General features: G+C 41.0%; 1 protein-coding gene across 1 annotated transcript in view; it reads right to left on the reverse strand.

The window, feature by feature from the left end:
* Nucleotides 1–901: 901 nt before the first annotated feature.
* The window catches only part of ERCC5 (ERCC excision repair 5, endonuclease), a 35,927-nt gene continuing 10,708 nt past the window's right edge, over nt 902–26,120 (reverse strand). Inside the window, exons 6-15 of the mRNA XM_064275235.1 lie at nt 23,450–23,593; nt 19,868–20,075; nt 18,255–19,370; nt 15,344–15,606; nt 14,881–15,000; nt 14,504–14,717; nt 12,886–13,030; nt 5,553–5,755; nt 4,841–4,923; nt 902–2,729 (exon numbers count right to left, since the gene is read on the reverse strand). Of these exons, the coding sequence (XP_064131305.1) occupies nt 2,142–2,729; nt 4,841–4,923; nt 5,553–5,755; nt 12,886–13,030; nt 14,504–14,717; nt 14,881–15,000; nt 15,344–15,606; nt 18,255–19,370; nt 19,868–20,075; nt 23,450–23,593 (3,084 nt within the window). The 3' untranslated portion in view covers nt 902–2,141. The remainder of the gene's footprint in view (nt 2,730–4,840; nt 4,924–5,552; nt 5,756–12,885; nt 13,031–14,503; nt 14,718–14,880; nt 15,001–15,343; nt 15,607–18,254; nt 19,371–19,867; nt 20,076–23,449; nt 23,594–26,120) is intronic.

Here is a 26,120-nt window from a genome sequence, read left to right on the forward strand (position 1 = left end):
GTCTCAACCCACCTGGAGTAAAGGAGAATGAAGAACACCAAGGTCACACGACAACTGAGAGCCCAAAAGACAGAAAGGGCCACATGAACCAGAGACCTACATCATCCTGAGACCAGAAGAACTAGTTGGTGCCTGGCCACAACCGATGACTGCCCTGACAGGGAGCACAACAGAGAACCCCTGAGGGAGCAGGAGATCAGTGGGATGCAGACCCCAAATTCTCATGAAAAGACCACACTTAATGGTCTGACTGAGACTAGAGGAATCCCGGCGGTCATGGTCCCCAAACCTTCTGTTGGCACAGGACAGGAACCATCCCCGAAGACAACTCATCAGACATGAAAGGGACTGGACAGTGGGTAGGTGAGAGATGCTGATGAAGAGTGAGCTAATTATATCAACTGGTCACTTGAGACTGTGTTGGCATCTCCTGTCTGGAGGGGGGATGGGAGGATAGAGAGAGTTGGAAGCTGGCAAAATTGTCACGAAAGGAGAGACTGGCAGGGCTGACTCATTAGGGGGACAGCAAATGGGAGTACGGAGTAAGATGTATATAAACTTATATGTGACAGTCTGACTTGATTTGTAAACGTTCACTTGAACCTCAATAAAAGTTAATAAAAAAAAAAAAGATCATGCAGTCCTCAGCGTTGGATTTCTCCACAGACAGAATCCTTAAATCGGTCATCTTAACCAACACGATGACAATGATTCTTTCAGTTATATTCAACTGTTTAATGAGTACGTAGAGACTTCTGCCTCCAGACATGAGTTGCTTACAGCAGACCTCTGCTTCTGTTGAGAACTGAAAGAGCTGATTTTAAGCTCACACACGTGCACACATACACACACATATATTAGAAGCCATTAGAGCTGCCCAGGCAGCCCGGAATTCTGTGCGTTTGCTCCCGAGTGCAGGGAAAGAAGCTGAGAAGCCAAAGAGAGGACAACCTCAAAGATGCCAGCACAACTTTAGGGAATCTCATAGAACAGGGGAGACGAAATAGTGTTTAGGGCTGTCAAGGCAGCCAGGAATTGAGGGCCTGAGATTGTAGAAAGAAGGGACAGAGAAGCTAGCCTGATGCTGAGCACTGACTTTTTACTCAAGGCATTTCCTAATGAAGCTGTCATGTGGCTAACTTGAGAAGCATTAAGTAGCTAAAATCAGAGAAAGCCCAAAGGAAGAGAGAAACACCAGGCTATTAGTTGGTACCCCTGGAAAACTATCTTCTAGGAATGGGGGGAAAATGAGAAGATGAGTCTTAGATTCTGCATACCAGTCTTGAATCCATTTTGTGCCTGATCAGATTGTTCTTAACCTAAGCAACCAGTAGTTTGGGTGTTGTTACTGTGAGATGTCTCAGCAGGAGCAATCTTAAAGTAACCTTGGCTGATCCACTCTGAAGAAACGCCTGTGTTAACAATAACAAACCCCCGGAGGCCACTCCTAGAACTGGCCAATCTATACCAGTTCTATCATAGACCTGAGACCCCAAATCCATTTACACAGAAGTCACCTTTTGACAACGGATGTACTTTAAAAGCCCAACATCATGGTACAGAGGTTCCCATACAGTTAGTGCTCACCAATGGAATGGTGCTCCCTATATAGGTTTTCTCATTATTTGCCATAACCACAGACAATCTATTCTTCTAATATGCTTCAGCAGTGAGATTCCCTCTTGTTATTCTTTCAAAGGGAGCCTGAGGGAAAACAGGAAGCGGCAGGACACAGGACTTACTGGTTGTGTGGAACTGCCACTACTGTGTTGTGAAAAATAAGGATACCTTTTCTCTTACGTCTGCAAGTCAGAGGAACACATATTTAGAGTGAGTGCTGATCAATATAAATCCTTCTTTAAAAAAAAACACGGTCAGAAAGCATCAGACATGGGAAATCTGAATAGACAACACCTGTGAATATGAGGAAATAATCAATGAAGTAGAAAACACCAAGAAAAGCAACATATTGAGAAACAAATAACCGCAAAGTTTAGCACCCATATATTTAAAACCCAAACACCAAATACAAAGACTGTGCAAATTTGTTTAATTTTATTATTTCCTCACAGCAAATTCATTAATAGATGTTACAGAAATATATACATATTTTATACACACAGAAAATACATATTCTTACATTAGGTTTTTCTTTTTCTTCCTCTTGCATTTCTCAGTTTCCCTTTTTTCTTTCCAAACACAGATCTGGCAGTCACCATGATCACTTTTGTTTTCTTTTCATCATCACTAGAGCTGCTGGTAGTGTCACCTCCATCCTTTACGTGATCGTGTTTCACTGTGTTCTGCAAATTTGAAGGGCTGGCTTTTGACTCTTTAGCTGCTTTTCTCCTTTGGATGTTAATTAAAGGCAAACTTTCAGCATCCTCATTTGAAGATGCTTCAGAAGATTCTGAGAGGTAGGCCTCCCCCAAAAACCCACCACATTCATACTCTCGTTTAGAATCAGAAAGCCTCTTTCTTTTCAGGCTTGATGAGTCTTTCCATTTATCTGCTACGCTTCTTTTCTGGGTTTTTCCTTTTACCTTATCAAGTAACTCAAATTCTTTCTCCATAGCAACAGAAACTGCTTCTATTTCGCTGGCTTCTTCCTCCCGTTCCTTCCTCAGCATACATGTCACAGCTCTGCTGAGTCTCTGGCTCTTAATACCCTTAGCATCTTGTTTCTCTTGTTGAGCTAATCTAAAGAAGGAATCGATTCGAAGCTGCGTCTAAAAAAACAGAATAATAATAAATTAGACAATCAAAGTTTCTAAAACAAATCTCAAAGATCTCTACCTTGATCACTGGCATTGGATTACTATGTCAGAGAATACTAATTTATTATCTCTCGAACACCAGTTCTCTCCCAAATGAATTAAATTTTACTTTCTATATCGTATTTTAAGTAGTACTTATACCAACCCTGGCAAATGTCTACATCTCAAATATGAAAATCTCTTACCAGGCACTCAAAAGGTGTTAAACATTTTTTGGTAGCCACATCTATTGCTTCCTTTGGAGCAACATAATTTTAGGCGGTCTTTTTTTTTATGTAGGGTTGGGAAACCCTGGTGGCATAGTGGTTAAGTGCTACAGCTGCTAACCAAGAGGTCGGCAGTTCAGATCCACCAGGCGCTCCTTGGAAACTCTATGGGGCAGTTCTACTCTGTCCTATAGGGTCTCTCTGAGTCGGAATCGACTCAGTGGGTTTGGTTTTTTTTTTTGGTTTATGTAGGGTTAGAAACCCTGGTGGTGTAGTGGTTAAGTGCTATGTTGCTAACCAAAAGGTCGGCAGTTCAAGTCCACCAGGCACTCCTTGGGAACTCTATGGGGCAGTTCTACTCTGTTCCATAGGGTCACTATGAGTCAGAATCGACTTGACGGCAGTGGGTTTGGATTGGGTTTTGGTATGTAGGGTTGCTATGAGTCAGAATTGACTCGATGGCAACGAGTTTTTGTTTTTTGGTATTTCTAAATTCTGCTATTTCACTCTTTACAAAACTTTATTATCATTCAATTCCTTTAGAAAGCAATTTCACAGTCTACATTAGAAGTCATAATAAATATTTATGTCTGTGGTTCAGCAAATCTACTTTTAGGAAGTTATTATTAAAAAATAGTTACATATAAGAAAACCTATATGCCTAACATTCATCACAGCATTATTTATGAAAAACTGAAATGTGAAGATCTAACAAACAAACTGAACTAATTAAGTCAAGTTCCCTTGATGAAATGTAATCTGGTCATTTGAAATTATGAAAACTATGCAGTAACACAGAAAAAAAAATTATGTTAATAAGTGGGGGGGAATATAAAGTTGCATTTATTCGTTACCATACATTAACACAACTTTATAAATAATTTAAAAATAAATAAATGGGTCTTGATCTGTAAACTTTCACTTAGAGCACAACAAAAAGTATTAAAATAAATAAATAAATGGGTGAATGGTGAAGGAGGAAAAAACAAAGAAATAAAGCTAAATGTTAAGATCTGTGTTAGAGGAGGTAGATAATGAACAATTTATTTTTTTACTTTCCAATTTGGGGGAAATAAATTTATACTAACTTCTATAATGAAAAGGAGGAAAGTGTTCAAATAAAATTCATCTGAAATTAAGGGGTAACCAGTCACTAAGCCAAACAGATTTCCTTCTCTGTTGGCTCACAATATTTTCAGTAGAGAAAGTCACCAGACAAAAAGGGGGGAACCCTTTCTGGCAATGTGATTTATTCCAGTTTGGGGGTTTGTTTGTTTTCCAAGATTAACCAAATCTAATAGAAATTTATTTAATTTAAATACATGGTCTCAAGCGATATGGCCTCATTTCTGCTAAATGATTTATCTGTATGTATGTTTTGTGAATTTGTTCTGGGGAGAGAGAAGGTTTGGTTTTGAGGAAGTACAAACACACTCACAAGTAGAGCAAGATATAGGTACCTACATGGATAAACTAAAAACCAAACTTTTCTCTTTTCTCTAGAAAATCACGGCACTCCTACCTATATAGACCGTTTTTTTGTCTGCTTGTTTGTCTCAAAGTCAGAAAGAACAAGAAAGTACACCAAAGTTCAGCCCTACGAGTTTGGTGTTAGAAAATGAAGACAAAGTCTGATTTTTCTGTTTTCCTGTTCCCTTATCTGAAGTATCATCATTTCAAAATGTATGTGCTATGCCCTAAAGTAAAAGAGTTAACTGGTCTTTAGTAGCTGCTAATCACAGCCTACGGGGTCGCTATGAGTTGGAATCAACTCGATGGCAGTGGGTTTTTTTTTAATCACAGCCTTAGTAAGGTTATTCTTTCTCCTGAACTGAGGACAAAGCCCACTATGGTTACCTGCTGGACATTCAGCTGCTTTAATACTGGAAACAGAGATTCGTCCGTCTTGGTCCTGTTCCAGCCAAAATACCGCTGACAAAATATGCAGGCAGTTAAGGCTTATAAATGTTTTTAAAGATATTTAAAGAAATGATAAATCAAAAAGTCCAAAGAACTCACCCTTGAATCCCCATATTGTCAAAGATTTTCATGGTTATAAAGATCAAAGTGGGAAAAGAAAAGAATAACAAAACAAATTACACCAATATAATTATCCAGCACTGTGTTCTTTTCGATATCCTCTAAGGTAAAATATATCCAACTATTATTTTAGGACATCAAAGACTCTTGAGAAAAGAAAACAGTAGTTAATTCCTCTGAGGATAAAAAAACAAAAAGACTCTAGTTCAATTAATTCTATTGCAGTCTTTTCAGCAGCTATTCAAATGACACACCAGAAAGAACACCAGTAATAAAAAGGACAAAATTAATCATCTTTTCTCCTTCAGACTAATGCTTAAGTATGTGGTTGTATCTGTGAATGCTTATCACTGTGTATTTTAAATAAATATCCTCTTTAAAATTAAGGAGAGGGAAAAAGAACTAAAAGGAAGATTCTTAGGTAAATGGAATATGAGAAAAAAACTGATCCAAGTTCATGTTTCGTTAAGTTTTATACCAAGACACATATTTAGCTCAATGTTCTTTATGTTTTAATAAGTAAAAGGATATTCTCTAATTTTTCCAAGATCGGGTTTTCCCCACAAGAATGATCCCCTTGAATCATCCACTACGGGCTTGAGGTAAGCTTCTGCCACAGCTGGGTTAGGAAAACCAGGCATAAGTTGCAGCTTTCGTAATTTTTTTTTCACTTTGGTGTCATAAGGATTAGGTCTTATCTTCTTATTATCTTGTGCTTCATGCCACCACTCTCTGTAAGGTACAAGGAAAATAATTACTTATAAAGCAATAAAGACACTGTAGTAGACAAAAAAGAGCTAGACTTAAAAAAAAAATTGCTGTCGAGTAGGTTCCAACTTGAATTCAAGTTCCAATTCCAAAACGAATTATACCATCTACAGAACAATACTATTACTTTTAATATTATTACCAGCCACATAAAATGATGGTAAATATTTTTTATTATTAATATTATTACTTCTAATGTTATTAACAGCAATACAAAATGATAGTAACATGTACTGAACGCTTACTGTCTGCCTGGCACTGTGTTAGCTATCTTACATGTCCAATGTCATGGACTGAATTACGTCCCCCTAAAAATGTTATCAGTTTGGCTGGGCCAGCCATGATTTCCAGCATCATGGGTTGGTCCTCCATTTTGTGATTGTAATTTTATGTTAAAAAAGGATTAGGGTAGGATTGTAACACCACCGTTACCCAGGTCACATCCCTGAGCCAACGTAAAGGGAGTTTCCCTGGGGTGTGGCCTGCACCGCCTTTTCTCTCTCAAGAGATAAAAAGGAAAGAGAAGCAGGCAAAGAGTTGGGGACCTCATACCACCAAGAAAGAAGCACCAGGAGCAGAGCGCGCCCTTTAAACCCTGGGTTCCTGCGCAGAGAAGCTCCTAGTCCAGGAGAAGATCGACAAGAAGAACCTTCCTTCTGAGTCAACAGAGAAAGCAAGCTTTCCCCTGGAGCTGACACTCTGAATTTGGACTTTTAGCCTACTTTACTGTGAGAGAATAAATTTCTCTTTGTTAAAGCCATCCTCCTGTGGTATTTGTTATAGCAGCACTAGGATGACTAAGACACCCAATAATTACACAAGCAGAGTCCTATCATTAACCTGGTCTTCCTGAGATGAGAAAACGGAACTCAAATAGAAGTGCCTATCTTGCTTCAGATTGCACAGCTAGAACTGGCACAGTCAGAACCTGGCCACCTTCCTCCAGAGTCCACACTCATAATAACAGAAAAGTCACAACTTCTCAGACTCTTTCTCAATGGTAAAACGGGAGCAACAGATCTGCTTTACCTGTTGGTGGTGGTGGTACCGTCCTGTCGGTTCCGACTCATAGCGACCCTGTGCACAACAGAACGAAACACTGCCCTGTACTTTGCCATCTTTAGAATCATTGTTATGCTTGAGCTCATTGTCGCAGCCACTATGTCAATCCACCTCGTTGAGGGTCTTCCTCTTTTACGCTGACCCTGTACTCTGCCAAGCATGATGTCCTGCTCCAGGGACTGATCCCTCCTGACAACATGTCCAAAGTATGTAAGACGCAGTCTCGCCATCCTTGCCTCTAAGGAGCATTCTGGCCGCACTTCTTCCAAGACAGATTTGTTTGTTCTTTTGGCAGTCCATGGTATATTCAATATTCTTCACCAACACCACAATTCAAAGGCGTCAATTCTGCTTCGGTCTTCCTTATTCATTGTCCAGCTTTCACATGCGTATGATGCAATTGAAAATACCATGGCTTGGGTCAGGTGTACCTTAGTCTTCAAAGTGACATCTTTGTTTTTCAACACTTTAAAGAGGCCCTTTGCAGCAGATTTACCCAATGCAATATGTTGTTTGATTTCCTGACTGCTCTATCTAGCTTGAATCAAATACTGAATCAATAACGGACCCAAGAATGTTTAATAAAATGCAAAAATGCTAGCCAGCCAGCCTGTCACCATCGAGTCAATTCTGACGCGTAGCAGCCTCACAGGGCAGAACAGAACTGCCCCATAGAGTTTCCAAGGAGCGCCTGGTGGATTCAAACTGCCAACCTTTTGGTTAGCAGCCATAGCACTTAAACACTACACTACCAGTGTTTCCGCAAAAATGCTAAGAACATGTTAAATTTTGAAAGTGGAGGGCATAACTGTGTAACAAGCATGATCCCAATTTTTGAAAAAAAAAAATGCATACGTGTTGAAAAGAAGTAACCAGAAATATTTACCATAATAAAAAACAATGACTATCATTTTATTTTGGGCGAGGCAATGTTCTAAGCACTTTACCTGTTAACCCATTTAATTTTCATATCTCAAATATTTAAGTATTATTCATTTTTCTCATTTTACAAATATAAAAGATTAGAATGGAATATGTCTGTTAAAGTGGCTCTCTCTAAGAGGTAAGAAAAAGCTGTTCATTTTCTTCTTTGTGTTTTATTTATTTTTCAATTTTTTTTTTTACTATGAACATAAATTATTATGGTAGGTTAAGGACCAAGAGGCAGTCATTCGAACAGAACAAGGGGATACTGTGTGGCTTAAAATCAGAAAAGATGTACATCAGGTTGTATCCTTTCACCATGCTTGTTCAGTCAGTAAGCTGAGCAAATAATCAGAGAAAGTAGACTATATGAAGATGAATGAGGCATCAGGATTGGAGGAAGACTGATTAACAACCTTCAATATGCAGATGATACAACCTTGCTTGCTAAAAGTGAACAGGACTTGAAGCACTTACTGATTAAACCTTAACATAAAGAAAACAAAAATCCTCACAACTAGACCAATAAGCAACATCATAAATGGAGAAAAGATGGATATTGTCAAGGATTTCATTTTACTTGGCATAAATCAACAAATCCACCATCAACAGCCATGGAAGCAGCAGTCAGGAAATCAAACAACGTATTGCACTAGGCAAATCTGTTGCAAAAAGACCTCATTAAAGTGTTGAAAAGCAAAGATCTCACTCTGAGAACTAAGGTAAGCCTGACCCAAGCCGTAACGTCTTCAATCATCTCATGTGCGTGCGAAAGCTGGACATCGAATAAAGAAGATGGAAAGATTGATGCCTTTGAATTATGATGTCAGCAAAGAATACTGAACATACCATGGACTGCCAGAAGAATGAACAAATCTGTCTCGGAAGAAGTATAGCCAGAATGCTCCTTAGAAGCAAGGATGGCAAAACTCTATTTCACATACTTTGGACATGTTATCAGGAGAGATCAGTACCTGGAGAAGGACATCATGCTTGGTAAAGTAGAGGGTAACCGAAAAAGAGGAAGACCCTCAGGGAGATGGACTGACACAGTGGCTACAACAATGGGCTCCAGCAGAACAACACTTGTGAGGACGGTACAGGAATGGGCAGTGTTTTGTTCTGTTGTACATAGGGTTGCTATAAGTCAGAACCCACTGGACGGCACCCAACAACAGGTTAAAGGTGGTCACACATTCTTTGACACTTCTCTCACCAGGAAGTGGGCTCCACGTCCTTTCTCCTTGAACTGGGCGGACTCTGTCACTGCTTAACCAATATACTTAGAAGTGACACTGTGCCAGTCCTTAAGAGACTGGATTTCTACTTCCTGTCTCTTGGAATATTTTCTCTTGGAACCAGTGGACCTACTGTGAGGAAGCCCAAGCTCATGGAGGCCCAAATGGAGAGGATCCCAGGCCCCTGGCCAAGAGCTCTGCCCGAGCCCCAGCGCACAGTCAGCACCAACTTGCCAGCCATGTCTGTGCCTAAGGCATCTCAGTGGATCCTCCAACCAGATGAGATGATGACGCCACATGGAACAGAGACGAGACATCCTCACCGAGGGCTGATCAAACTGTGGGTTCGTGGGCAAAATAAGTGACTGCTGCTGTTTTAAGCCACTTAGGTTTAAGGATAATCAGAAAAACTTATATAATTAGAAAAAGGACATAAAAGTTAAAAACACAACACAACCCTCATCAATCCACATATTCAATGGAACCTAAAAGAAACCCTACACCTCCTGTTCCACTGCTCCATGTGTTTATTAGTACCAGCAACTGATTCATATTTGTCTCCGCCAGCGTCTCACCTCACTGATGCAGGAGTGCCATCTAGCACTAAAAATGCGTAACTGCAGTCTTCACCCTACAGTATCTTTTTTCATCAGTTTTACAATACTGTTTCCAAGAGTTCACTTGTAATTCTCCCCCATTCTCCTTTTGTCTTTTCTCTTTGAAACAGTAATCATGATTGCCAGCTAAGAGTATAGCACAACACACTATGAGCCCAGCAAGCCTCCTTATAGTAAGAAAGCTGGGTACTTTACATAAAAATAAAGGATGGCATTTGTCAATTAGCTTAGCTGTGGGGGAGACACTAGAGAGTGGTGACAACTGTGATGAAGCTGAAGCATTCATTCACAGCCTGTCTAAGGTGGTCCGGCAGTAGATGGGAACTGCTGTTATTCCATACCAGCTATTTTGGGGACATCTGGGAATTTGGGCCCAGCATCGCCAGATCTCTTTTTCCCTCAAGAGAATCCAAAATTTTCTGTGAAATCTCCCCAGATTCGTCTGGTAGGTATTTCACGATTAAAGCTCTACAGAAGAGTATACCACGTAGCCCAAACCAAACACACTGAGGCTGAGTTCCACCTGCAGACCCAGGGAACCTCTGCTTTAAAGGAGGAGTTACTAGCCGGAGTCCGGTCAAGAGAAAGAGAAAGCAGAAACGCCAGCCAGTCGGCATTCTCAGGGCTCCTGCTCTTCTGCTCCTGTTTGCTCTCGGGCTCTGCATCCTCCTAAGCCACCCAAGCCAGGGCTGAGGCTGCCCCTGAGCCAGAGAGGCTAGAAGACCAAGGGCGGAAATTGTGACTGACTCTAGATGTTCAGCTGACTCTACAAAAACGAAAACAATTCAACAGGCAACAAACAAGCAAAAACTGTTGAATAAAGAAAAGGAAAATGACAATGGCCATTCACTAAATCAGAAATGCATATTGTTAATATACGTGAAAAAAAATTAACTCTCAATGCTAATTAGGAAACCACATTGAAAAGTTAGATGCCATTTTCACTTCTCCTAAAATGATAATTAGGCAACAACTGAAGGACATACATAAGGGCATTCAAATCAGTATTTGTTTATGCTTTTAAAAAACACAAATTTTTAAAAAATTGTTATACCCCCAAAAAACAGACTACTGTGGAGCCATTACAAACAACAATAGAGGGTCTTAAAAGCTTGTGAGCAGCCATCTATGACACTCTATTGGTCTCACCCCATCTGGTGCAGGGGAGAACAAAGAAAACCAAAGACACAAGGGAAATACCAGTCCAAAGGACTAATGGACCACAACTACCACAGCCTCTACCAGACTGAGTCCAGTACAACTAGATGGTGCCCGGCTACCACCACTGCCTACTCTGACAAGGATCACAATAAGAGGGTCCCAGGCAGAGCTGGGGAAAACTGCAGAACAAAATTCTAATTCACAAAAAAAGACCAGACTTACTGGCCTGACAGAGACTGAAGAAACCTTGAGAGTATGGCCCCCGGACACCCTTTTAGCTCAGTAATGAAGTCACTATTGAGGCTCACCCTTCAGCCAAAGATGAGACAGGCCCATAAAACAAAATGAGATTAAATGAGCGCACCAGCCCAGAGCAAGGATGAGAAGGCAGGAGGGGACAGGAAAGCTGGAAATATGGAACCCAAGGTCAACAAGGGGAGTGCTGACATGTTGTTGGGTTGGTTACCAATGTCACGAAACAATACAAGTAGTAATTGTTTAATGAGAAGCTAGTTTTTCTGTAAACCTTCATCTGAAGTACAAAAATAATATTAAAAAAATATAAATCTATACATTGCTGATAATATGCCTTGCTGTACCACTAAATGGGCTGCAGGCAACATAAAAAGTATACGTAGCATCATCTCATTCTTGTTAAAAGCATGTGTGTGTGTACAGGTAGTCCCTGACTTACGACGGGGTTCTGTTTCTAATGGCTCCGTCATAAGTTGGCTCTGACTTAAGTTGAAACCTCTTTTTTAAGTTTTCATTATTATTGCCTTTTATTATCATTATCTCTATAAATCCAATCTTTGTTTTCTCTTTGGGGGTAGGCATGAGAATGAGAACATCGGCAAATTACACGCTGCAACACTGTATGTAGTACATGTTACTAACAATAAGATGTACGAAAAAACACATGGTCCTAAGAACAGTTCCTCGTGACTGGAATTCAGCCATGCACCACATGATGTCCGTTAGGACAAAGTCCAATCGCATATACATCCATGGTCCCATGAGGGTTTGTTTTTGTTTCTGAAGGGAAAGCAGCTCTCCTTCTTTTATTATTTCCCCGTCATGATTTTAAAGACCCTAAACCCCCAGAGTGAAGAAGCAGTAGGGCTCCGGGGTGCCTCCGGATCCCGCAGCACCTCCTCCTTCACCTCCTCCTGGCCTCATTCACCCAACCAGCAGCCACAGCTGTTCACTCCCAGGGCAGGACACCATCAGCCGTGGTTCCTCTGCTCCTGCCATGGGTGCTGGCCGGGCCAAGGCGATCACAGATTCCCAGCTCTGGGTGCAGCAGTAGCTATACATGACCAGGAAGCAGCCGCACCAATAGAGAAGCAGCAGCCAGGGCCGCCACTACAGGCCACGTTCCCGCACACCTGCTCCCCACCCGGTCACCAGTCACCGCAGCTGCTTCTCTGTGCCTCCCTCCTCCAGCCTCCCGTGCCTTCCCCACCTGCACTCGGAAGTGAGTGAAGTCCCAATCTGGCTGCCAGCGCAGCCCTTGCCCAGCCCGAACCCTTACACTTGGCAAGCCCAGCCTCCTATATCCAGTGGATACATCTCTCGGCATTGTCTGGCAGGCTCCCAAAAGATTTTAATATAACAGGCTTTACGGGGGTTGGTTCATAACTACAGACTACACGGGACTGCCTGTATATAATACAGTATTCGCACAACGTCCAAGGTGTGTAACGTCCTATTTCACAGAATATATGGTGGACATTAAGCGACACGCGGCTGTACATCGTTAAGTCAGGGACTACCTGACTATACATATGCTTACATATATATACACACACAGGTGCCTAGCACAAGGGAGCTACTCAATAAACACCTGAATGAATAAAATGGCAACTTCTACACCCCTATGGAGGGCTGGGCTTTGTACTTTTGAACTAGGATAAGCCCACCACCACTAAAAATACTGACTCCCACTTCATGAAATTCTAGAAAAGAGAGAACAAATTTTTGTAACCCCAACAAATACTTCTTCCTGTTTTCTCAATGCATAACGATTTGTGACAGTTCCTTTTGTAAATAATAGTTCTATTTGTTAATTTAGGTATTTATATAAACTTACGAGAATTTCAGGAGAGGTTCTAGGCCATGTCCAGGGAATTCATTGAGAATTTCCATGGCTGTTACACAACCTACAGTTGGTATTCCTTCTGTGTAATCACTTCCAAGCAAATAGGCCAAATTTATTAATTTGTTCCTGTCCAATCCTATAAAAGCAAAAATGAAGTTTATATAGAGTTTTATATATGTATATATCCCCACCCAACAATTCTTTTTTACTATTTGAAATTAGATTCTTTACTTTAAATTGTTAAGGGTTTTTTTTTTTTTTTTTTAAGTTTCATGAAGTTCTATAGCTTTAAATATACACTGTCCCCCAAATTTAGATATCTGGCCTGGATCTGGTTTCTGAACTACAATCACATATATCCAACTATTAACTTAACATCTCCAATTGGATGCGCAATACCAAAAAACCAAACCTATTGCCGTTGAGCCAATTTCGACTCATAGGGACCCTACAGGACAGATGACAACTGCCCCATAGGGCTTCCAAGGAGCGCCTGGTGGAGTCCAGCTGCCAACCTTTTGGTTAGCAGCCTAACGCTAACCACCATGCCAAATGTGCAACAGGCATCTCAAATTCAACATGTCCAAACCCGAACTCTTCATTTCTCCAGTTCTCTCCCCTGCTCCTTCCACAGCCTCCCTCATCTTGTTAAATGGCAAGTCCACTCTATCAGTTCTTCAGGACTTGGAGTCCCCTTTGACTTTTCTCCTTCACATCACACACCCAATTCACCTCCAAGTCCTTGCTATAGCACATCAGAGCCTACTTGATTTGGGCCTCCTCCTCCTCCTGACCTCAACTTCGGCCTCCTCCTCATTCACTGCTTCCTTCACACTGGCCTCCTTGCTCTCCTACAACACCCCAAGCAGACTTCCGCCTCGAGCCTTTGCATCCAGTAGCCCCTCTGTCTGACACGCTCACCAAGATACTTGCCTCCTTTCCTTCAGGTCCCTGTCCAAAGCTTGCCTATTAGAAAAGTCTTTCCTGACCAACACTCAGTCTAAAACAGCACCCCACTCCCTGTCACTCTCTCTCCCATTTACTGCTTTATTTTTCCATATGGTACATACCACCAAAGGTCATGTTATTTAGATAGTCTATTTAATACATATATATTATTTATGTATTTATTTACCATCTGTTTTACCTGCCAGACTGTCTTATTCTCTGCTGTACCCCCACTACCAGGAACAGCAACTAGTACATAAGAATCACTCAATGTATGTTTGCTGAATGAAAGAAAGAACAAATGATCAATGCCAGAAACACTAATACAGAACCATGAGGCTCATGATTCTAGCGGGAGTGACTCCCACCTGTTTTCTCTCTCTCCCACCTTTTGCTTCACTCTCGAGATCTCAGGGTAATCAGTCACAGCCCAGTCAAGTCAGACAATTAAACTGCAGAAATACTTAAACAAGCTTGGATTTTAAGTTCTTAATTCTAATTTTAAAAAGCCTGTTACTCTATACAGGCAAAAGATTATATAAAACTTCATATAGACCTACCATTCCCATTAATCCATCATATTAGCTCCTTGGAAAGAAAGAGTTTAAACTGCAAATTCGAAAGGTAAGTTTCAGAAAGTGATCACACTCTGAAGTCTTACCTAACTGGTTGTGGAAGTCCACGTACTGGTAATATTCTACAAACTTGTTTTTATTAAAAAAGTTTTTATAGACATGCCGTGCTCCGAACAGCCAGATATCACTATCATCAGTGATTGTTCCGGAAGTCTGATCAGTCAGGTCCAGAATGGCGCACTGTGCCTCTGCTTCCATAGGAGCCTCGATATAGGGAACGCCAAACAGGCGGAGAAGCTCCTGAAGGGTTACAGACACAGAGTGAGGCCCACGGAAACGCGTCACCCAGTCCGGGTTCAGAAGCGGGAGCGGTGCTTTACTCAACGCATTCTCCCCGGGGAGCCGAACGGGCCAAGTTATCAGTAGGCGTGGCTTAAGGAAGGCCAAGGTCAAGTCAGCCTACCTGGCTTTCCAGGAACATCTGCCCCGTTACAGTGGCAGCAGCCCGTTCTTGCTGCTGTTTTTGAGCTTTCAGTGAATTCTGCTGTTCTAAGAGGCTGCTCTCCAGGGTCTCCAGCTCTTCCTAAGTAATAATTACATTTGTAGATAATCATATCAATAATCCAATTAAAGTTCATTTGTTACAAAAAGCCTGCATGTAGTCTGACCGAAATTACCAACATGCTTTTTCTCCTTATGAAGTACTCCACTTGGATTTCTGGGCCAGATTCTGTAATATCTTTTGAGTTCCCTCACTAAATCACATGGAAAGCGGAGTCTATCCCAGACAGTAACCTACATAAAGAAGGCGCCATCACCAAGAACAAGAAGATACGTGCAAATAACTAATGAATAGTCATCCGCTGACTCCTTAAAAGTGCTTATTTTCCTTAGCAGAAAGTGAAAACGCAATGTTACATTATTACCAAATCGATATCTTGCCATTCATTGACTGAACCATCTGCATCTTTCTCAGCTTCTTTACGTGGCTCGATATCGAAGCCCTTGCTTTCGGAGTTGTCTCTTGGGAGGCTCTCAGTATCACTGGTAGCTTCTTCCATCTCAGTTTCTATCAGTCCCTCTTCAGCAACGGATTTGTCACCTTGTTCAGAGGGAGGTTTAGAACTCTCGGATGATCTGGCTTGACTTTTATCATTGCTGATTACACTCTCCACTTCGATGAAACTTCCTGTACCAAGATAATAAAGTCACTTTGCTACTGAAACATTAAAATTATCCTAAAGAAAATGTTTTACTCTAAAATAAAACATTTGAATATAATAGAAGACTTTTAATGATAACTTACAACTATTAAATTTAAAACTATAAAATTAATTTTAAAACCCCTGTCAGTTCAAAGCAAGTCTTTTCAATTAGGTAAACTAGCATTGTCTTTGAAATGAGGAATAAAGATTTCGAAGATTGGTATGTTACCTTCATACAAATATGATCTAAGTGAACTAATACTGTTTAAACAATTCAAAAAGGAGAACTATCAGAGTATGTAAACAATTATGCAAGTTGTTAAAAATGTTTTTATGCTATTTCACTATTAATGCAGCAAAGAATAAAGCTGAGTACTTCCCCCTCTGCTTTCCTTCCCTCCTCTGTTCTTGTCTGGGTCTGAGGAAGAATTCCTGACCGAGAAGATGGCTGGGGCTATCAGGGGCTGGGGCTAGGGCCGAGGAGGCATACAGGGCCAAGGAGGAGGCCAGTGGGATTGGGAGATTGGTTACCTACAGGTAAGGAATAAGCAAATAAGTAAATTTATTGAAGATAATGGGAGCAAGGTTTCTCACTGCTATAAACAGAAATCATAAATAAAGGGAGGAGGCTGGAATGTAATCTGTAACATTAGATGGGAGCTGGAGATACCAGTGTGAACTCATTAATTTTAATAGAGAGACACATACATAAATATAAATGTGTATGTATTTGTGTATAAACATATTTTCTGGTCCTGTAACTGAGAGGGCCCAAAACACCCAGTAACAATAAACACACCCACCACCTAGATCTTGTTTTCTAAATACCATGCTTTATTAAAAGGAACCAGGACTGAGGAGTGAATTTCTTGGCTCAAGTAGATACATGAGGCTATGTGGGCAGCTCCTGTCTGGAGGCGAGATGAGAAGGCAGAGGCAGGGACAGGAGCTGGCTGAATGGTCACGGGAAATACAGACTGAAGAGGAAGACTGTGCTGTCTCGTTAGGGGGAGAGCAGCTAGGGTTACGTTGCAAGGTGTGTGTAAGTTTTTCTATGAGAGGCTGGCTTGATTTGTAAACTTTCACTTAAGGCACAATAAATTAAAGAAAAAGAAAGGAACCAGGGCTCCCCTGGTGAGATGGTGTTTCTAGGGCCAGGGCAGGAAAAGTGTAAGATAAGCCTGGAACATCTTTGTCAGGAAGTAAGAAAATGATCTATGTGAGATCAAATTGACAAGAGCAACTCAAAAGATCAGATGAGAAGCCTAGGGGGCAGTGAGTTTATGTTAATGGTGGTGGAGTAATTTGAAAAAGGAGAGTGAGAATGACTGTAGAACTTAAAGAATGTAACCAGCGTCACTGAATTGTATGTGTAGGAGTTGATGAAACAATGTAATCTCTTGCTATGCACATTTTCACCAAAAAAAAAGTTTTAATAATAATGAGCAATTGTCACAAGTCACAAAAGCCAGTATTAGAGGTCTCCACTAGCCAAAGTTGGAAAAACTCGAACAACAAAATAAATTATGATAGCATCAGATTATAACTCACTAAATAAAATAGGAATCCATGAGTCGAAAGTAATATAAAAAATAATAAACGGGAGAGAAGGGCAGATCTTCATTGCAGTAGGATGCTAACTTAATAAATATATAAGGAATGACGGGATTAGAAAACCACCATTTGGCAACCATTATTGCTGCAGTGTAAGGTACTGCAGTACCTCACGCAGGTGAAAATCACCAAAGGATGTTAAAACGAGTGGATGGGAGTCAGTTCAGGAACAGCATCTTTACAAAGCCCTAAAAATATCTTTCTACAAAATACTTAAAATACAGGGAAACCTGCAAAAGCCGGAACCTGTGTAAGGCGGAAATCTGTCAGAGAAGAAAAATGCAAATATTTTCCGCTAACAGAGAGTGGCAAAAAAGTGGTAAGATGGCACCCTGTCAAAGGCGGTCCCGTGGAGTTCTGGCTCTCACGGGTTTCACTGCAGTAAGTGCAGAGTGGAGAAACCTGACATACATCAGGAACAAAAAACTAAGGCATGTGTGCATGTGCGTGTGTGTGGTACAGTACGTACCGTGTACACAGCATTGTGTATGCGTACATGTATGTACGTATGTCAAGAGACAGAATGATACAGCAAATGTGGTAAAATGCTAGAGATTGAGGTACCAGGTAAAGGAGCAAGAGTTATCTCTAATACTCTTACAAATTTTCTTAAGTTTGTAGTTATCTAAAAATAAGAAGTTGAAAGATAAACTGAGGAGAGACTTACCTTTACCTTCTCCAACTAGGGCATTCTCTCCCTTTAAAAACACCAATAAAAAACCCAGTGCCGTTGAGCTGATTCCGACGCATAGCGACCCTATAGGACAGAGTAGAACTGCCCCAGAGTTTCCAAGAAAACGAACGGTAAAACAAGAGAGTTCAGGACTAAAATGACTAGTTGTTTGTCCTTGAGAAAGTCATTTGACCTTCAGGTTCATTAGCAGTAAAAAGTGGGAACTGGACTAGATTAAAAGGTTTGTCAGGTCCTACAGATATGCAAATCTACCACTCCCTCTCTTACAAGTTAGAATCGACTCGATGGTAACGGGTCTTATCCCTAAAAGAGTATAGCACCTACCATCAGATTCACTGTCTTCAGAGTCAGATTCCCTCGGTTCCATGGACTCTGGGACTGAAACTACTTCCTGACCTGCAGATTCAATTACCTCACTTTCTTGGATGGTTCTCAGCAAATTCTCGTGCTGTTTATCATTAAGTGACACCACATCTCCTAAGTTATTTAATGGCTCTGAAGGGACAATTGCTGTGCTACTTGTTTCTTGCGTATTGACAGTGCCGGTGACTTCAGAAGCATGATTTTTTTCACATTCCAGTTCATGATCACCTGAGAGAACAGAGGCATCATGTTTACTCTCAGATGTGCCAAGATCGTTTTGGGGCTCAGGACCTTTGGGGTATGTTTCATTCTGTGACACAAAAACAGTACTTGGTGAGGATGCTGCTATCAGTTCTTTTTTGGTCTGGAGCCTGGGTGCATCACTGCTCAGAACCACTGTACTCTGTACAGAAATGGGACTTTTTCTATCCTTTTCCATAGATTCATCTCTTGTGTGAAGGTCTTTGCTCACTGTCTGAATAAACGATGTTTGTTCTTTTTGAACACCGGATTCACTGCCTTGACAAAAGGCAGTGCTTGATAGACGAGCGGAGTCGCTCAGCTCTTTCTCATTATGAGCGCTAGCTGCACTCTCCTCTACGCGGTTCACACCGGCTGAAGGAGACACGGCTGTAAACAGCATCCCTTTTCCCTCATCTTTAAGGCCTTCATCATTTTCCTCGTTAGGACTCTTCACAGGCTGTTCTCTCACTCCCAACCCTGCTGTCTGCACATCGTTCCCAACATGCACTTTCACTTCTTCATCGTCATCAAGAGCTTTCTGAATCACTAAGAGAGTCCTTGGTGATACAGAGCCTTTGTCCACAGGAGCAGATGCATTCTTCTCGTCATACTGCCTTTTATTTTCACTCTCCAACTCCTCCTTCGAGCTATTTCCCGGCATGGCTGCTCGCGTGGCTAGTAAGGTTCTTGGAGAAGGAGGGGTAGCCTCGGTCTCTTTCTCTGGCTTCAGTTTTTCACATGGAGGTGGCTTCATGTCAAAGGACATGCTATGCATTTTACTGGAGGAAGGAAGAGACTCTGAATCTCCTTCTGCAGTTTTCTTAGCTTGAATACCTTAAAAAAAGGAAAACATCTCTAATTATGTAGTAGTCTTACAGTGTGACAAGATGCTTCTAGCAGGATGAACAAGAGAATACTGGTTCTCATCAACAAAATTCTAAATTTTCATTTTATTAGCAATGAAGGGTGAATTCTTTAGTTAATTTAAAAGTAGGTTGGCATGACAGTAGTTAATCCATTAATAAAAGCCCAAAACCAAACCCATTGCCGTCGAGTCGATTCCGACTCATAGCAACCCTATAGGGCAGAGTAGAACCGCCCCCATAGAGTTTCCAAGGAGCGCCTGGTGGATTCGAACTACTGACCTTTTGGTTGGCAGCCGTAGCACTTAACCACTTCGCCACCAGGGTTTCTGGTAATCCATTAATAGCTCTATAAAACTATTATTACATAAGTAGAGCTTAACATTATCCAGGATGGTAACTTATAGAATTCAGAGACATGACCCAGTTTTGGTTTTTCACTGTCAAATTAGTGATGGTGCGTACTACCTTTTATCAAGATATAATGTGACGTGTCTTCAGAGACCACTCTCCTTGACTCCACCTCCTTCAAAAAGCCCCCTTCGTCCTCATATTGCCTTTGGATTTGCCCTGAGTGTTGCTGATTCATTTCCTTTTCTACGTTTTCGATGTGCTGGTTTAAGTAGTTTTTTTTAAGCAAGCCCTTGAGCTGATACTGTGAAAAGTCATTGGACTCCTAAAGGTAAAATAAATTTAAAAAACGATTTTTAGAAAACTGAAACACAGGTAATATTACCATTCTTCCATCCTCTTCCCCAAGAGGGGACAAAGAGCAACTGAGTTTTTTTCATTGGTAGTATTTTCCTATTATCAAAGAAAAGTCTGAATGGTAGGAAATCTGTAACTGACCTTTTAAAGGACAATCTTTAAAACAAAAATAATTGGGGAATGAGAAGAACACGTTCTTTTGTGGTTACGAGATGGGGGAGGTAGGGAGGGTGGGAGAGGATTATTTACTGATTAGTTAGTAGATAAGAACTACTTTAGGTGAAGGGAAGGACAATACTCAATACACGGAAGGTCAGCTCAACTGGACTGGACCAAAAGCAAAGAAGTTTCCGGGATAAACTGAATGCTTCGAAGGTCAGCGGAGCAAGGGCGGGGGTTTGGGGACTATGGCTTAAGGGGACTTCTAAGTCAATTGGCAGAATAAATTCTATTATGAAAATATTCTGCATCCCACTTTGAAGTGTGGCGTCTCTGGTCTAAAATGCTAACAAGCAGCCATCTAAGATGCATCAATCGGTCTCAATCTACCTGGATCAAAGGAGAATGAAGAACACCAAGCTCACACGGTAACTGTGAGCCCAAGAGACAGAAAGGGCCACATGAACTAGAGACTTACATCATCCTGAGACCAGAAGAACTGGACGGTGCCTGGCCACAACTGATGACGGCCCTGACAGGGAGCACAACAGAGAACCCCTGAGGGAGCAGGAGAACAGTGGGATGCAGGCCCCAAATTCTCATAAAAAGACCAGACTTAACGGTCTGACTGAGACTAGAAGAATCCCGGCGGTCATGGTCCCCAAACCTTCTGTTGGCCCAGGACAGGAACCACTCCCAAAGACAACTCATCAGACATGGAAGGCACTGGACAATGGGTTGGAGAGAGATGCTGATGAAGAGTGAGCTACTTGTATAGGGTGGACACTTGAGACTGTGTTGGCATCTCCTGTCTGGAGGGGAGATGGGAGGGTAGAGAGGGTTAGAAACTGGAACAATGGTCACGAAAGGAGAGACTGGAGGATGGGAGCGGGCTGACTCATTAGGGGGAGAGTAAATGGGAGTATGTAGTAAGGTGTATATAAGCTTATATGTGACAGACTGACTTGATTTGTAAACTTTCACTTAACGCACAATAAAAATTATTTTAAAAATAATAATAATATTAATCGGGGAAGAGAAATGAAACTATGGACACCAGGTATGATTTGATCATTTATCCAAAAACATTCAGACAGCATCTACTACATCCCAGTCCCTGTGAGGTTGTGATTACGGCTTAACAGGAAACATTCTAGAATGCAGGTAAATAAAATAAGCCAATGAAGTACCCAGCACAATCCTTGGCACCTAACAGACGCACAACGAATTACAGCAATTACAAACCCTAATAGTTAACATTTATAGAGCATTTCATGTGTGTAGAGGGCTCTTCTAAGTGCTCTTACATGTATTATCACATCCCATTCTCACAACCAGCTATGGGACGGACACCCACGTCTCCAGTCCGCAAATAAAGAAACTGAAACTTAAATAGGTTAAGTAACTACCCTGGAGTCACATGGCTCATAAGTGGCAGATCCAGGGTTAAAAGCAGGCTGTTAGCAATTATATGAAACTGTTTCCATTATGATAATCAATATTACTATTATTACTTACCATCATTACTATAATCAATATTTAAAGAAAACTCACTCCCGTCGAGTCAATTCTGGCTCAGCGACCCCACAGGGTTTCCAAGGCTGTAAATCTTTATAGAAGGAGACTGCCACATCTTTCTCCTGAGGAGCTGCTGGTAGTTTCCAAACGCCGGCCTTTCAGTTAGCAGCCGATGGCTTTACCCATGGCACAACCAGGGCTCCAACAATCAATATTACATTTGCCCAATGTACAGATGATGCAAAGGTCCAACCTGCTGACTTAGAACCTCCCCACTTTATCAAAATTACGGCTCCAACTCAGTCTCTACCCCAAACTACCTCACGGTCTACCAGTCCAAGAGACTATGTGGTGGCAGAAAGAATAAACTAGAGCAGATCACTAGGAGCTGCTTCTTTTTCCCCCGTTCCTTCCCACTACTGTTTACATTACTTGAACTCCATTTCTTCAAGAGCCACTCAAGAATCCTTTCACATTTAAGAAATAAAGTGCCTGATAGACAGACTGAGTCTGGGATTTTCCCCTGAAACGGGAGTAAATGTCCTTCGTATACCCAAAAAATATCACTTCTGTGTGCCGTAGTATTTTCCTACCTTCACATTCTTAGTGGAAAAAAAGGAGGGAGTGATGTGTAAAGAAATATCTCCTGCCTTTTTCATATTTTTGGTATCACTTTCTAAAACGTTCAAAAATCTGTAGGAAAAAAACAATAACACCACCACCACCACACCCATTCACCAGAGATAATAACACTGAAAAATTATATTCTCTTCTACAGTAGATTAAAGGAGAACTAGAGTGGCTGCAACCATGGCTCAGACATAGCAATGATGGTGACGATGGCACACGACAAGGAAGCATTTTGTTCTGTTGTACACAGGGTCGCTATGAGTTGGAACTGACTCGTCAGCACCTAACAGCAACGTTAGAAATAACTGGTGGTAGATGCAAAAAGGGAAAGAAACTTATTCACCAACTAAAGAAAATAAATAATGGTATATAGCATGATCAGGAGGTGGGAGACATGCTCAATAAAACCCAACTCCATGCGCCATCCCCACCCCTGCTTTCTGTGGCTTTAATCACTAAGAACCACCAGAGGCTCCAAGATGAGGAAGCCCTATTACCACTGTCCACAAAGAGGGAAATGTACCTGTACTTCCAAGTTAGAGCATATTTTTCCATTCTGATTTGATTCTATACTCCTATTGGAACTCTAAAGATAGCCTATGTCATGAATTAAATAGATCTTTTATGAGCTGGCCTGAGAATTGGCCTGCTAAGCATACACGGGCACTTACTATGTGAAAAATACTGAGCTAGGTGCTGAGAATACAAGTGAGAAAGACAGGCACATTTTGGTGAAATAGACTAATTATGCTAAGAGCTATAAAGAGACGTTACAAGGTGCTATGAGAACATATGGCCAGAGATAAGACATACATAGTCTTGGGTGGAAAGTCAAGAAACACTTCCTTGAGAAAGTGTTTATAAGTTCAAACTTCTAATTACATGATGCTTCATAGAATCTCTGAGATATACAAATGCTGTTTACTGAAAACTGAAGTATCTTATAAGAAATGCACATCAATTTTCTCTTCTTTTGAATGAAAAGTTTTGGTGAAGGTCTTAATTCCAAACATTTACGTATTCTGTGTATTTTACCTCTGGCATCTTTTCAAATAATGTCCTCCTTCGCTTGGTAAATTCTTTCATGTCAGTCAAGATTTCATGCTTTACTTCCGGGGGCAGGCTGCTGAAGTCTTCAGATTCGATATCTATTGCTTGAGGGTTATGAAAGAACTCCTCCTGTAAAGAGCGAAATGTGACAACATAGAATTACACTTTCTACGCCTAATTCTGCTCAACATTACAGATATTTACTGTGCTTATGACATAAATATATAGTTGTACATAATCTACGACGGGCATCGAAGTGAGTAGGCAGATCAGGGAATGTAGCCATTCATTCATTCAAAAGGAAAAAACATTTACCAGGCACCTCTACTGTGCAGCCACCACTCTAGACGCTAGAGTGCTGTGGCGATCAAGCTACATAAGGTTCCCACTTTAAGCAATGCATCACTATGAGTTGGAATCAACTCAAGGACAATAGGTGTTAAGCAATGCAGGAAGGCATATGATAAGTAAATAAAAAAGGTAACAGTACGTGCTTTGAAGAGAATAAAACAGGTTAATTGGGTAAGAGAGTGATTAGGAGAATTAGGGAAAAGAAAAAAATTGTTTGATAAATAGAGAAGGCCCCAGTGAAAAGAGGACATTTGAAAGAGACTTGAAGGATAATAAAGTGCCTGTCACAGGGTGAATGGGAAAGAGTTCTCAGGCTGAAGGAACAGCAAGGGCAAAGTCCCTATGGCAAGGAGAGCCTTATGATTTTGAATGTTTATAATTTTTTAATTATTTCTTTCGTTTTGTTCTGAACCTGAATGAAAAGCGAAATTAAAAGGGAGAAATTTCACAGGCAACGAAAAAGGCAAAATTTTTCTAAAATTTAATTAATTTTCAGAAGTATTTAAAACCCCTTCATTACTATATAGGAGCCCTGGTGGCACAGTGGTTAAGAGCTTGGCTGCTAACCAAAAGGTCACCAGTTTGAATCTACCAGCCACTCCTTGGAAATGCTATGGGGCACCTGTACTCTGTCATACAGGGTTACTGAGTTGGAACTGACTCGAGGGCAATAGGCTTTTCATTACTATACAAGATAAGGTAACACAATCTGGTTGCCTATATGTATGTGTATGTGTGTAAAAATCCACTGGGCACTTATGACAGCCAGTCATTATGCTTACCACTTCCCATGCTTCACCTACTAGCCCTCGCATCCACCCTATGAGGAAGCTGTCATTATTATTTCTGTTCTACAAAAATAAAATAAAATAAAGCCTTGGAGAAGTTAATTAATTTGACTAGGATCACAGAACTAGTAAAGGGCAGAGCCCAGACTGAAATATAGGTCTTTCTCACTACAAGATCCATGTTCTTCACCAAAGTTGCTATCAGTTACTGTTTTAATATTGCACAACCTCCATGGGTCAGTCCCATGGTTTTAGCTCAAAGGTCTTCTTCTAGATGTATGAAAATGATACAAGTAAATAAGAAATAGTGAATTTGGGAATCAAAGAATGCTATCACCTAGAATAAGAAACTTGAAAAAAAATGCTTATTAAACAGTCTTGTATATTGAGTACAACTTCAGTTTGGAAAAGTGTTATTCGCTAAAATATCTGTGGTGGTGATTTAAAAACCTGTCCACAAATTCTTCAGATGCTCTTCCTGCCTCATTCTCCTCCCCTTCAGTGGGGGCTGGCCTTGATAACTTACTTCTGACCAAGAGAGTGCACTGGAAGAAATGCTGCATCAGCTTCCAGGGCTGGAAAAGGCAATGCCTTCCTACTGCCTGTCACTTTCTCTTCAGAGGCCTGCTCCTGGAGCACAGCCATCACACTGTGGAAAAGCCCAGGCCACGTGGAGAGGCCACGTGCAGGTGTTCTGGCCGACAGCCAGATCAACCACCAGACAAGAAAGTGAGGAAGCCTTTGAGGTGACTTCAGTCCCAACTACAATCTGATTACATTTGCGCATAGGATGCCCTAAAAGACAACTGCCTAGCTGAGCTCAGTCAATTCCCAGAAGCATGAGAAATGAAGAAAATAAATAACTGTTGTTTTATGGCTCTAAGTTTTTGGGTGATTCATCATGCAACAATAGATAGCTGGAACATAAGCAAGACATACATATACACATATATATAGTACCTAAAAAAAAAAAAAAAAAAAAAAAACCCATTGCCCTCGAGTGGATTCCAAGTAGAGTGAACCTATAGGAAAGAGTAGAACTGCCCCACAGGGCTTCCAAGGAGTGCCTGGTGGATTCAAACTGCCTACCTTTTGGTTAGCAGCCGGACTCTTAAGCACTACGCCACCAGGGTTTCTATGGTACCTATACACGCACCTAAATACACCCTCACATACATACACACACACACACATTCATCCATACAGAAGATAGGAAAATGAATTGAATAAAACATAAAATATACTAAAATGTTACTAGAAGCTATTTATTGTCTACACAAGCATGTATTATTTTTATTTATTTACTTATTGGTTGGAAAAGAAAAATGGCCCTATTTTGGGAAGCCCTAGTTAAGAGCTAAAAGGTCAAAGGCTAAGACCAAAAGGTCAGCAGTTCAAATCCACCAGATGCTCCTTGGAAACCCTACGGGGCAGTTCTACTCTGACCTATAGGGTCACACTGAGTCAAAATCGACTCAATGGCATACAACAACAACAGACATAGGTAACGGTAAATT

Source organism: Loxodonta africana, chromosome 23, assembly GCF_030014295.1.
Source record: "Loxodonta africana isolate mLoxAfr1 chromosome 23, mLoxAfr1.hap2, whole genome shotgun sequence".
Lineage (NCBI taxonomy): Eukaryota > Metazoa > Chordata > Mammalia > Proboscidea > Elephantidae > Loxodonta > Loxodonta africana.